This window comes from Aethalodelphis obliquidens, unplaced genomic scaffold (assembly GCF_003676395.1).
Source record: "Aethalodelphis obliquidens isolate GAN/ISIS:26980383/991018 unplaced genomic scaffold, ASM367639v1 scaffold32, whole genome shotgun sequence".
Lineage (NCBI taxonomy): Eukaryota > Metazoa > Chordata > Mammalia > Artiodactyla > Delphinidae > Aethalodelphis > Aethalodelphis obliquidens.
In genome coordinates, this window is record NW_020837976.1 from 11,076,790 (window position 1) to 11,091,726 (window position 14,937).

Sequence of the window (14,937 nt, forward strand, 5' to 3'; positions counted from 1 at the left end):
TATGGTGAAATCAGTGGTTATATTAGGAACTATACTAGTAGAAAAAGCATCAAAAAGTGGTTAAAACAATACTGCAAAAATAAATACGCTTTAGAAATAACTTCCAGACTTGATCAGTAACCCAGAATCTAGAATAAGCGGAGCTGCAAAAGCTCAGCAGTCTTATGTTACCCACATTCATTTTCATCTCTACTGGTATGGAAAATTGAATCATTTGCACAGTTAGTTATAAAGGCAGCAGGACTAAAATTTTTGGGGGGCTAAAATGTTAAAGTGCTTTGAATATAATATCTCATTTAATACAACAATCACCCTATTAAAGAATAATTATTTCAGCCATCTAACAGATGAAAAAGCTCAACTTCGGTATTATTAGCTTGTGTAAGCTAATTAGTAAATGACAGAACCAGAATTCAAATCCAGTTCTGACTACCTCTATTTGATTCAGCAGCTCAACACAAAGTACTCATTTTTTTCCTCTCTCTCTACTATGGCTGTTATCAGGAAATTTGAAAACATGACTCTAGCCACACTTTTTAGATGGGTGTCTCTCCTTTTAAATGGAATAAAGTCCTTCCCTTTCATCTGTCTTGCCTCTGTTTTTTCCACTTCATCACTCGTACTAACAACATCCATAATTCTTACGAGATGTCCTATGTAAGCACTCACTAATATCAACATTGACACTAGGTGAAAGTATCAGTAGATTATTCCTAGTACAGTTAATCTTCAGTAATCTTCCGTTCCAGTCCTAGTTTAGGGAGTCAATATGCACAGTCAAAAGAGCACACACTTTGGAAGAGGACAAACCTAAGCTGGAGTAGCTCTACCACTAATTAGCAGTGCAATCTTAATCATTTAATTTCCCTGAGCCTCTGTTTCTCTGGCATTCATGTGGGAATGTTATGACAGGATTTAAGAATTCACTGTGAGAACTGGATGAGATAGGTGCTTAGACTGCCCACAAAATGCCTGGCACACTAGGAAGTCAATCAATCTTAGCTTTAAATCTTACTTGACACTGTCCATCATCACTGTTAATAGATTTGTAAATGATACACAGTGTCAGCTATTCTTTTTCTCCTCTTCCAGGGCAAAGGCAGAGTTTGGTCAAGTTTAGGGATGGAATTGATTCACTGGGACATGGTGACTGTTCTTGCCTGAAAAGCAATATAGTCTAGGCACAGGATGGAAGAAAATGTAAGAATTGAAATGGTAAGAATCCTGGAAAAAAAAAATTCATCAGCTCCTGAACAAAATATAAGTTTAGTGTAAATTATATAATTTCAGGCTTATCCCTTTGAGTCCCCAAATATTCTTACAGATATTAAACAATATGGATACATATCTTTCAAAGTAATATCAGGTAATATCTTCCCTGATATTCTGTATATGATATAGTAATTTTCAGGTAAAGCTGTATGATCATTTTGAAAGTAAATTTTGTAATAAACTTAAATAAAAAATAAAATCCTGTTGTAATAGCTAAACAAATCCTTGTTGAGTTCATTGACTTGACTCCATTAAGATACATGGTATTAGATTGTGCATAACTATTTTTCAGACACTTTATCCCTCAAGTGTTATGATTTTGCTAATACTGTATTAGCCTTCTATATTTAAATCAGACCATCATTCCTAAATGTGACCAATGCATATTCCTCCAGTAGTCCTCCAAATCCTGTTCTCAATGTATTATAAAATAGGAAATACTCAATAGGAAGAGTATGTAAGTTCTAAGTGGGGGTCTATGGATACAGTAAGAGTCTTAAAGCATGATTATTCTCAAAGTGAAAGGCCTTTGTCAGGTATGCCCCAGACGAATGAGGGGACTGTATAAGAGGCTTTTGAAGACAATTAATGTGAATAAATTACATGAGGTTTTATAGAATTTCTAAACTCTTACCTCAAAACTGTTATCAAAAAAGGTTGGGTGAAAAAATATATATTATTAACCATGTCATATAAGTGAAAAATGCTGAAATTAGTGGGAGAGGTTATGAATTTCATAATGAATAAAAGTTCTTATGCTTGTAAAAGGAGAAACATTAGCAGTTATTACAATAAGAATAAACCCAGAGGAGCAATGAAAAATGACAGCAATTTATGATTATGTTTTTAAACCAAAATTATCAAATATCACATGTATATTTCATATCAAATCATGATAGAAAATATGGATCATTTGAAGAATAAATTTTAAACATGGAAATTTGATCACACCTCTTTTATAAATGATATATTAAGCATTTAATATTTTGATAAATTTTAAGTACTTACTTTAAACAGTCAAGTGTGTGGTCCAAAACATTCTTTTCCTTTTGTTTTTCTTCTACGTCTTTATTCAATTGATTTATTTTTGCATGATAAATACTTGTTTTACTTTTAGTGGTCTCTATTTCTTTGAAAGTTATTGAGCATTTATCCTGAAAAAAAAAATTCAGGAATATTTTAAGTGCTAGGATTTTCAAATCCTTGCAATTTAGAAACACAAATACTTTTGGCCATGTGAACAATTAAAAGCAAATAGTAATCTCTTATCAATATAAGTAACAACTTAGGTTTGTGTTCTCTTCTCTTACATCTGATGAGGTTTTCTAAAAGATGGGTTATAACTACCTAGTCTCTCTCCCCGCCCTTCCTCTCCCTCCCTCTCTACCCTGCACTAACTTGTCTCCCCTCCCACACACATACATGCACAACCGAAAGGCATGTCTCTTAAGATGCCAGCATGTGGTCATGGGTTATCAAACATGTACACTAAAGGCAGGCAAGGATATATATTGTTCTGATGTTTAAGAAAAAGGAGTCAATGTTTAATACCAGCACAATTCCCCAAGGCTGGCCAGTCCAATTCCAGATTGGAGATTTGATTTTGTATCAATTTTTGCATGATCCCTTCGTAACTGTTGGTGTTTATGTTGACGGACTGATTCACTGACTGGGTGACTGACTCACTGAAGGTTGTTTTTCCCCACGTCTCGCACTGCTTCTAGCTGGTGCTGCTCTCCCAGTGGATTTCACAGTCTCAATTGCTCCCGTTGCTCCTGTTTTCCTCCAGTTTTCCCCATGTGTTTTCTAATTCTTTCTCTATTCTTACAGATTTCAAGAAGAAAGTATTGGTAATCTTTTATACTTATTTTCCTATAAAAATCTTCTGTTTGTCCAAGATTTGGAAAATTGAGTACTGTATTTGAATTTTCATATCATCCCTTCTTTTCTTTTTTTTTCTGGAACTTCTGGAACTCTTCTACTAATAAATGGGTTTTTTTTGGTTGGTTTGTTTGTTTGGTACCAGAAGGTAGTTGAGATGGCTGACAAGGATTCTTCAGTGGGCCTACTAGGATATTATGTTATTTCTGGGAGAAAATTCAAGCAAACAAAAAGTGTGAGAAGGCACAAGTATGGGTAAAAATAAGTAGGAACAAGTCAGAGAGGATGGGCAATTGTGGGTACAGCACGCTATCACGAAACCTGACTTTTTGTTCAGATTCCATAACGCATTCAGTAATAGTGTTTAGCTTGGCCCATGACTGAAATGCTTACACACAGTAAAAGATAAAATTATTTGTCTAACTTAGGTTCTTAGAAGGTAGAAATGCTGGTGTAGTGTTGTTTATATACCAGTCAACATAATGAGGACTTAATAAATGCTATTAATGATGTTTGCAAGTTTCTTCAGGATGGGGTTCCATAGCATGAAACACAAGGCATTGCCTGTCTCACTAGCTTCATATATTTGCACTCTTATAACTCTTATAACTCTGGTCATACCAAAGTGCTTGCAATTCCACAAACACATAGCATTCTCACATGATCTCCTTGCTTTGCAAACACAAGGTCTGTTTCTAAAAAGCCCTTACTTCATTTCTTCAAGTTAAAATTTATATAATAATAATAATGCTAACAATTATTGAAACCAATAATTTCAATAATTGGAAACCATTTGTTGAATTCAACCATTTGTTGAATGCTTCCAGTGCCAATTATTCTTTTAGTCTTTTTGCGTATATCATCTCTGTTCTCTAAACATCACGGCAAGGCAAATATTCAACCTTCAATTTCTCCATTAGTAATTATCATTCTTAGACATCACCTCCTCTGAAAAATCTTCCTGGATGCCCTTGATTCAGCCGCGTTTCCTCCTTCTTGACTCTTCCCACACCATTACACCATTGTTGTGGCTCTGCTCACAATGTATTAAGGTTGTCTGTTTCCTTGTCTGATCCCCAGCAAGATGATGTGTTTCTTGAGTGAACCAACTTCTTCTTTTACTTCTCCAACTCCAGGAAATTCCAACAATGTTTAAGACATTTTAAGTACTCAGTAGTAATTGGAAAGACATCAATTTGAAGGACAAACAAAAGAAAATGAACGCTTCTTCTCTAACCCTCAAACTCTTAGTAACTTCTCTAATACTGAGCATACACACAAAGTATTCAGCCATGTTTTTCATTGGAATTTATTTATATTTGTTAACCTTTGGAAAATTTTAGTTACTATTTTAGCAAATATTCAGATGTGGATATAAGAACTGTGGTGGCATTCCACTGCAGTCTTGAACACATATGTTTTATCTTTTGTGACACATGTTACAAGTAATTTGCCATCAATAACAGCAGTGTGCTGGGTTGTAAGAGCTGGCCTGAATGTTTTGTTCCTGATATTAATGGATTTATTTTTAATGTTTCATAATTAAGTATCATGTTTGCTGGAAAATACTGGTAGACACTATAACACATGTTATTAAGGTATGGATGTTTTCATTATATATCTAGACAGTTAAGAGGTTTCTTAAAATAAATCAGTGGCTTTCAAATTTTATCAAATATTTTAGGCTAACTGTCTTTCACTTGTGTAAATGCAGTGAATTATATTAGTACACTTGTTTATGCTCAATCATCTTCACATTCTTCAAAGGAATCTTATTTTGTAAAGTACAGTATTTTTAGCACATTGTAAAATTCAATTCACTGATATATTTAAGATTTTATCATCTATGTTCATAAGTGAGATCACCTACAGATTTCTTACTTATGCTAATATTCTTCAGTTATGATTTCAGGGTTATACTTTTATAGAATAAATTTAGAAGCTTTCCATGCTGTCTTATGCTCTCTGCCTGGTTTTGTGGGGAGGCCTATAAAGCATCTGTGCTTGTTCTTGCCGTTACTGGTAGAGTTTAGACCAGTTTTATTGTTATTGATCCATTTTTGTTATTTTTTTCTCTTCACCCAGTTTTCATCATTCGTATTTCAAAAATAAATTATATACTTCATCAAGATTTTAAAACAAATTGCTATGCAATTTCGTATATAATTATGTCTCTTTTAATTTTTATCATGGCACGTTCTTTTTGCCTTTCATAGATATGCCAAGTATTTTTAGTTCTTCTTACCAAAATAATTTATTGGTAATACCAAATTATAATGTTGGCCCAGTCCATAAATTTTGCTTTATAGTTTATCATCAGTCACTTGTAATAAATGGTAATTTGTAATTTTAAATATTCCTTAACCCAGAAGTAAATAAAGAAAATGTGATTTAAAAAACATTTCCAGTGGTCTACATATTTTTTCTTTCTGCTATATTTTTTGTTATTGAGTTCTGATTTTACTTCACTGAGGTCAATAAAAGTAACCTGTATGATTTGACCAGTATAATGTAATGGTCAGGAGCAGAGCTTCTAGTGACAGATACATTGAATTAACAAGCTGGGTGAAACTGAACAAGTTAATTAAAAAACAATGCATCAGATTCTTCAACTGTAGAATGCAGATAATAATAGTACACTCTTCATAGGGTTATCATGAAGATGAAATTAGTTAATAGGTCTGAGCACTTAGAACAATGCCTGACATATAAAAACATGCAAAATATTAGTATCTGTTATTATTATACATATTATTTTCCTTGGTAATTTTAAAAAATATTTCTTTTGTGGCCCTGTACAGGGTCAACTTTATTTAAAGGATATGATTACACCTCCATCTCATGGCCCACAAGCTGTCCACTAACAAATCATATTGGTGTTACCTTTAAAATATATCCAGAGGATAGCAAGTTAAAGAAAATGGACTATCTCTACTTTCCCATATCCAATGATTCTCTAAAGTTAGAATGTTAGATGAGGATTTTAAGGGAGTAAATATTTCTAAGTTGGAAAAAGCCCTGAAGTCCTTTGATATATAGCCATTTGTTCATGCCGCCTACATACCAGCTTGAGGGTAACATTTAGATGTCAGATATTAACAAATGTTTCAATCTGTACATTGGTCTCATCTTCAGAATCATGGTACTATCTCAGACACTACAAATCCCTATCTCTACTTTGTAGGAAAGGTAACAGGAGGATACACTATACCAGTGGGAAAGACACTGTAAGAGAGAAAAAGAAGACACAGAGACTGTTTGTGTGTGTGTGTGTGTGCGCGCGCGCACGTGCACACGCGCCCATGTGCATGCATGCATGCAGAATCAACTTAGTGCTACCAATTAGAAATGAGAGACATCCACCTAAAATTAAATTTGCTGGCATAGTTTTCATTGAGATGAAAAGGTTGTAAATTCAAAATTATTTTTTGACATTAAATTTCTTACCTCAGTTTTCATTAATGCATCCCGGGTTTTCTTCCCCTTTCTTCGTAATTTTTTCTTTGTTTTCTCTACATTTCTTTTAACATATTCTTTCCTCTCAATTATTTCACCTAGTAACTATAGGACATTTAGAAATTAAGATGTGCAACATTTACCATCCAATTATCTTGGTTTAGACCAGATAGTTCCCAAGCAACTATTTTAATAACAACAACATATATTTTGGTATAAAAGGAAAGGAATTCACCACACATGAATTACAAAAACATACTAGGATATCCATAATCCCAATATTCAATTTGAATTACCCAAGAAAATAAAAGTCTAATCAATTTTAACTAAGTAACAAAAACTAATAAACTCACATAGAAATAAATTTTCCTCACAATATTTAAAATATTTTAACCAAAATTAAAACTCCAAATTTTCAGCAATCATTATAGAAAGTGTATGAAAACTTACTCTTTCAAGGAGTTTATGTTAAATTAATAGTTCTTATGATTTATACACTATTAAAGAATAATAAAACAAAAATGATTACTGCACTACAAGAAGGTATAAAACAATGGCTATTATAAAATAGGAAAAGATAGAAGTTATTAATCTTTTCTGGAATTCATTATCATACTCAGATGATTACACCAAGGCTTTGATGCAATTAATAAACTCCTATCATTAATGTAAGGAGGAGCCATTATTAAAATCATTTATATCACTAGGTGTTAGTACTGGTTATATATTCATTACACGAGCTCTAGGATAAGCATTTACAAGCCCCGAGAAGTACACTCAGAATTTGCTGTTTCCATGGTTTATGGCATTGTACAAGTGGCTTCATGCAGGTAGGCCCAAATTTTCTCATGTCTATGTTACAGATAAACTCTCTCTTGCCTACTTCAGAGAGATGCTTTGAAGACCAAAATAAACATTCGTAATAGGAAAACTTTGAAAATCACAAAGTTTTTAAAATAATGAAATTTTGAAAACTATTAAAGACTAAGAATATAAAGTTACATCATCATTTGCAAAGAAAAGAAAAAAACCCTGTTGCCAAAATGGCCCAAATGAATATACGTACATCCTCCCTGCAGCCAAGGACAAGAATGTATAATTCCTACCACACCTTCTAATTCTCCAAAAGACTAATGATATGATGTATGCATATTTTTCTTTGGGAAGGGCTAGTAATATCAGTTACTGCCATAAACTTGTTGTTTTGAAAATATTTTATTAACATTTGCTTTATTTTTCATCCTAGCTGTCTTAACTTCATTTACATACATCAAAAATTTACCACGAAAATGTCAAGATGCATTATATTCTATATTTGAGCAAACGTAGCTTTGGAATTTTATTAACAAGCAGTGAAGACTTTGAATTAAATTTACTACAGTGGGTAATCATACCAGATAAATCACTACTCACCCATTTGAAAACTGCTTTTCCTAAGTACTTTCTAAGATAAAGTGTCGAGTTCTAGGTAATAGCGTTAATAACCTTGCTATATAATTCCACTGTAGATCAGTTGTGTGGTCATAAAATAGTTACTTATTTTGTCCATGCTTTTGTGTCTTCCTATGTGAAATCATAATTTTCCAAATGATAATGTAAAATCGCATAGATGATTTATTGACCTGAATATTCCTGCAAATTAGTTTCTGGATTAATTATAAATGCTTACATCAGAATGTTCTTCGTGGCAAGTTCTGAGTTTTACAGCTTCTTCTTCTAGTTTAAGCAGTGGTATCTTCGTTTTTGCCAGTGCTAAGGCATATATTGCTTTCTTTCTCATAAGATCCTTCTTCTCAAGTGCCTGCTCTTCTTGAAGGGAAAAGAGTCTTTTCTGCCAGCAAAGATTTTTAAAATGATTCATTGTTATTAATTACCTAAACATTTATTGAGACTCTATCCTGTGCTGGTCAGTAATGTCTAAAAATGAAAACAATAAATGCCACCATAAAAAAGCAATAGGTACGAATATAGCATATTTAAAAAGAACAGAGGTAATATTACAAAAAATGAGAGGAAAAAATTTAATAGACAATAAAAATCAGATATCCTTAAGTACTGGAGGATAATAAGGTTAGATGGCACGTTAATGACAAATATTGAAATATATGTAATTCCTGCATTCTAAGACCAAATAAAACTAATAAACAAGAAGTTAATAACAAACTATTAAGCAAAAAGGATTGGAAGATTATGGAATTATTGGGCTTATCTACAGAGAGAAATAAATTAGGGAATTTGGCATTTTCAAGCATATAGAATTAGAGAGACACTGCTTTTATATGTTTGAAAATATCAAATTTCCCAATAGAAAAAAATCACAAAATTTGTGTTTGCCTCAAAAAGGAACAGAGGTGCAGATAATCTCAAATAATTTTTAAAATTAACACTGTCTTAGACTGTTTTGCCTCTTGATTTTATTCTTTTTATAGTAATGGTTTCAAATATTTATGTATTTCTGAAGGGGAGGCAGTCTATAAACATGCCAGTGTTCAGAACACCCAATCTAGGTCCCAAAGGATATGCAGGTGGTAGATAAAGATTTTTTAAAAAGTAAAATTGATTTTGCTAGTTATAATGCTTTAGTTTCAAAATCTTTATATAGAAATATCATAGCATGTTTTCTTTTCAGTCTTAAATAAAAGAGTCCAATTGAAAGACATTAAAAGTAAAGAAAACATGACATCATCACAAAGCAAACTAAAGAGACACTTAGGAATAAGATCCCACTGCCCTTTTACTAGGCTGGCAGAAGTTCCCATTAAACCACAAAATGAGATATGTATATGAGAGGTCAGTTTCTTTATGCATGATCAGACACTGCTAGTTGTACACAGAGGGCAACTGTCATCAACTAAGGAGAGAAAACTGCTGGCTTGCAAACCAAGTAGTGAAAAGATGCCTCATTACAGGCAAATTTAAAATGCTACGTAAAATGAAAATTAAAGGAAGAATAAAATATTGAAACCAAATTGGGATTACCTGAATCATCATTCCATTAGCCACTTCACTTCGAGTGAGTTTTTTCAAGAATTCTTCTCTGCTCTATATATTATCAAATTTTTTAAAAAGGAGGTTTTATTTATAGAATATCAAAAAACATTTTAAAACAACTGCTAACATAAAATGCATTTTACTTAGGTTAAAACGAAGAGTAAACTGCTCATTACAAATTGAGTGTTATAATTTTTTATAAATAAACCTGATGTTATCTGAGGCAAAATTAGTAAGTGCTACAAGACCAGGAAATAGAATACAGAATTTCCGTTCAATGTAGTTTGTATTTTATAATCCTGAACTGAAATACCGAAGTAGGAAAATAAAACAGGAAAAACTAGATAGTCTTCAATCCTTCTTTTAAAAAACTATCTGTTTGTTTTTAATACTATTTTCCAGAATGAACATATTCAATTTTGAAGGCAAGGTAAATTCAAGTTTAAAGTTTGCAAAATATGATCAGATTCTAGCCATTTGGCTAGAAAAATTTCTTTTTTTTCCTTTCTTATTTAAAAAAAATCATTTCTTGAAAGTTAGTGGGCAAAAAATATGTGGAAAAATCTTCTCTTTTGCTACTTGGATAGAGAGTCTTAAATTCTTCATAGTTGTACTTTATATCATCACAAAACCAGATTTGGAAATAACTCAAAAATTTCCTTCTGCTTTTAGAATTACATCTTGGAACCTCTTAGTGAGGGAGGAGCTGTCTTGGATTTAAGCTGTCCTCCATATTCAAAAGAGATGTATAGCTTTGTAAAGAAGAACAGTGGAGGTTGAGAAATGTCTCTAAAATTCTTACTTCATTACTGAACCCCTCATCATATCACAGAGTCTACACAGACATTATAAAGAAACAAGTCAGTAAGTCTCTCCTACAGCCCTTCCTTTTCTTAGTATAGCAACCCATCAAAATTACACTCTCCTAAAGTAAAAAAAGTTACTCTCCTAAAGTAAAAAAAGTAACTTCAAAGAAAGAAAGAGGAGATAAAGAAACTATTATCTTTAAATATTACTTCACCTAAGGACATACCTAAACCTAAAACCAATTTATACAATGATGTATTTTGATAATTTAAAAGAAATTAGTTGCCTTTTAAAAAAAATAGATTTTTAAAGGAGTATAATTGCTTCACAATACTGTGTTAGTTTCCATTGTACAAAAAAGTGAATCAGCCATATGCATACATATACCCCCATGTCCCCCCTCTCAAGCCTCCCTCCCACCTTCCCTATCCCATCCCTCTAGGTGGTCACAAAGCACCGAGCTGATCTCCCTGTGCTATGCTGCTGCTTCCCACTAGATAACTATTTTACATTTGGTAGTGAATATATGTCGATGCTACTTTCACTTCACCCCAGCTTCCCCTTCCCATCCTGTGTCCTCAAGTCCATTCTCTAGGTCTATGTCTTTATTCCTGCCCTGGCACTAGGTTCATCAGTACCAATTTTTTTTTCTTAGATTCCATATATATGTGTTAGAATATGGTATTTGTTTTTCTCTTTCTGACTTACTTCACTCTGTATGACAGACTCTAGGTCCATCCACCTCACTATAAATAACTCAATTTTGCTTTTTATGGCTGAGTAATATTCCACTGCATACATGTGCCACATCTCCTTTATTCATTCATCTGTCAATGGTCATTTAGGTTGCTTCCATGTCCTGGCTATTGTAAATAGTGCTGCAATGAACATTGGGGTACATGTCTCTTTTTGAATTATGGTTTTCTCAGGGTATATAGGCCCAGTAGTAGCATTGCTGGGTCATATGGTAGTTCTATTTTTAGTTTCTTAAGAAACCTGCATACTGTTCTCCATAGTGGTTGTATCAATTTACATTCCCACCAAAAATGCAAGAGGGTTCCCTGTTCTCCACACCCTCTCCAGCATTTATTGTTTCTAGATTTTTTGATGATACGCATTCTGACTGGTGTGAGGTGATACCTCATTGCAGCTTTGATTTGTATTTCTCTAATAATTAGTGATGTTGAGCAGCTTTTCATGTGCCTCTTGGCCATCTGTATGTCTTCTTTGGTGAAATGTCTATTTAGGTCTTCTGCCCATTTTTTAATTGGGTTGTTTGTTTTTGTGATATTGAGCTGCACGAGCTGTTTGTATATTTTGGAGATTAATCCTTTGTCTGTTGCTTCATTTGCAAATATTTTCTCCCATTCTGAAGGTTGTCTTTTCATCTTGTTTATGGTTTCCTTTGCTGTGCAAAAGTTTTGAAGTTTCATTAGGTCCCATTTGTTTATTTTTGTTTTTATTTCCATTACTCTAGGAGGCAGGTCAAAAAAGATCTTGCTGTGGTTTATGTCAGAGTGTTTTTCCTATGTTTCCCTCTCAGAGTTTTATAGTGTCTGGCCTTACATTTAGGTCTTTGATCCATTTTAAGTTTATTTCTGTGTATGGTGTTAGGTAGTGTTCTAATTTCATTCTTTTATATGTAGCTGTCCAGTTTTCCAAGCACCACTTATTGAAGAGGCTGTCTTTTCTCCATTGTATGTTCTTGCTTCATTTGTCGTAAATTAGGTGACCATATGTGCGTGGGTTTATCTCTGGGCTTTCTATCCTGTTCCATTGATGTATATTTCTGTTTTTGTGCCAGTACCACACTGTGTTGATTACTGTAGCTTTGTAGTATACTTTGAAGTCTGGGAGCCTGATTCCTCCAGCTCCATTTTTCTTTCTCAAGATTGCTTTGGCTATTCGGGGTTTTTTGTGTTTCCATATGAATTGTAAAATTTTTTGTTCTAATTCTGTGATGAATGCCATTGGTAGATGAATAGGGACTGCACTGAATCTGCAGATTGCTTTGGTAGTTGCCTCTTCTAACATGACAACAGATACAGTGGTTTTATCAAATAAACATGTAATAATGGAGCCAAATTAAAAATGCCTCTACAGACTGGAAAAAAATACACTGTATTCCAGAATAGAGTGTTACATTTGAACTTTGTCTGAAAGTAACTGAAAAATGTGTGTGTGTGTGTTTGTGTGTGTGTGTGTGTGTGTCAAGGAGATGAGTTGGGAAATAGTAAGGCATGAAGATGAAATAATAAACTATCAGCTTATACATAATCTTTAAAGCCATAGTAAGAAAATTAATGAAGAATGTTAAGCAAGGTGTCTGTTGCAAAAAGGTCACTCTGATTGCAATGGGGATTAGTTTGTGTTTCCTTAAAATTCGTTCATTCATCCTTTGAAGTTTTGTTTTTATAATAGTAAGAGAGAAATCTATTGTTTAAGTGAATTCAAGTCCTTGAACTTATACAAATTAACATCGTTCAAGAAGAACTTGTGAATATAAGGCCAATAAAAACTGTAGGCAGTATATGAGACATTATAATAAAATAGACCAGAAGTCCAAAGGTGCAAGAGTAAAACAATTGCATTTCTTTGAAAAGAAGGGAAAGAGTCCCTTGAAATTTTGAAACCTGTATTTCTACACAAAACCAACTCAACCTATTACCAGTGGACAAATCTGCACTCTCCATCAGAAAAACATCTGGAGTTTCACTCTTTCCTCTCAGGGAACTCTTTCAAGCTCTGTTTTCTGCCATGCCCCAAACCTCTGTGACTCAGAGAGCAAGGTCAAATGACTGGTCACCAAAACGGAAAAAGAGCTGTTACTTACTGCTTGGGCTGCCAATTTCAACTTCCACCAGCCACAGGGAGCATTTCCAGCCAGATGCTCAAGGTCTTCCCTCAGGACTATCGCCTCCCTCCCACTTCCTGGAAGTCTGATTGGTGCACTGGCAAGATGCTGGGAAGTTTGCCAGTTCCTAGGAGAACTACTGACTTACCATGACCTTCAAAACATCCTAGAACACGCCAAAGAGTGATATAAGGTGATCTCTGATGGTCACAAGTCTCAGGCCACACAGTGAAATATCTGAGCGAGGTGACTTATTTGTCTTCCTGTTCTGTTGTCACAGGCAGCATTCTCTGTAAAGCTGACTCTGAGGTGGGGTTTGGTATGCAGGATTCTTATTAAGGAGTGCACCTGGAATCAACTCCTGTTGGACTGGAGCGGGGACCAGTGGGAAGACAGGGAGAAGATCAAGGACTGGGCAGAAACATAGGCTGAGCTGCAAAGCAGCCCAACAACAACCTCAGTCAGCTCCATGGGGAGTCCTGGAGCAAGAAGGGGCCTTTGGTTTTGCCCCAAGTCAGACCAAGGTGGCAAGGCTACTCCTCTATTTATCAGTCGTTGGATATGAGCTGTCCCAGGAAGGGGAATGACCTTAAGCAAAGTGACTTAACTGATTCCTGAAGTAGAATCTGGGCAGTTATGTCCACTAAACAATACATATATACGTCATGAATCCCCTTGATAGAACTACTATTAGTGCTACTAAGACTTATGACTAAAGTATTATACCTGCCTACTATGTAGAGTTACCTTGTTTCAACTTCATAATGAAATCCATGAAATCGCTATTATTGTCCCCTTTTGCAAATGGGAAAACTGGGACAGATTATATAAATTGCCAAAAAGCAAAAAGCTAGCACACGTTGGAAGCAGGATGCTAATCCACACTGAGAGCCCAGGGACTTTATCTCATTGACTTAGGATCTCAGTGACACCTGGATACCTAGGACCCTTCAACATGAGTGGAATATTTAGTGTAGAGCCTTCTGACTCTCATGTCCTTGCAAAGTCTGCCTTTCCATGAGACTTTCCAGGCAACAGGATTGTTAGATTCTGTAACTCAGCCGCCTATTCCACAGAGAGAGGAATGGAACAGAGACTTTGTGTTCAAGAGGTGCCAATCTGCCAGTGATGCCATAGCTGGTTCTCAAACAGAATCTGCTAAGAAGGTTATGAACACTGGGGATATGTTGCTTTTTTAATTCTGCAACTCTATGACATAAATCACAGCAAGATCCTTTTTGAACCATCTCCTAGAGAAATGGAAATAAAAACAAAAATAAATAAATGGGATCTAATGAAACTTAAAAGCTTTTGCACAGCAAAGGAAACCATAAACAAGATGAAAAGACAACCCTCAGAATGGGAGAAAATATTTGCAAATGAAACAACAGACAAAGGATAAATCTCCAAAATTTACAAGCAGCTCATGCAGCTCAATATAAAAAACAAACAACCCAATCCAAAAATGGGCAGAAGACCTAAAGAGACATTTCTCCAAAGAAGATACACAGATTGCCAACAAACACATGAAAGAATGCTCAACATCATTAATCATTAGAGAAATGCAAATTGAAACTACAATGAGATATCATCTCACACCGGTCAGAATGGCCATCATCAAAAAAATCTACAAACAATAAATGCTGGAGAGGGTGTGGAGAAAAGGGAACCCTCTT

At 34.3% G+C, this 14,937-nt stretch overlaps 1 protein-coding gene across 1 annotated transcript in view; it reads right to left on the reverse strand.

The window, feature by feature from the left end:
• CCDC178 (coiled-coil domain containing 178) overlaps nucleotides 1-14,937 on the reverse strand; it is a 360,636-nt gene that overhangs the window by 230,581 nt on the left and 115,118 nt on the right. Inside the window, exons 13-16 of the mRNA XM_027127538.1 lie at nucleotides 9,589-9,651; nucleotides 8,279-8,440; nucleotides 6,601-6,714; nucleotides 2,281-2,426 (exon numbers count right to left, since the gene is read on the reverse strand). Coding sequence (XP_026983339.1) covers nucleotides 2,281-2,426; nucleotides 6,601-6,714; nucleotides 8,279-8,440; nucleotides 9,589-9,651 — 485 coding nt within the window. The remainder of the gene's footprint in view (nucleotides 1-2,280; nucleotides 2,427-6,600; nucleotides 6,715-8,278; nucleotides 8,441-9,588; nucleotides 9,652-14,937) is intronic.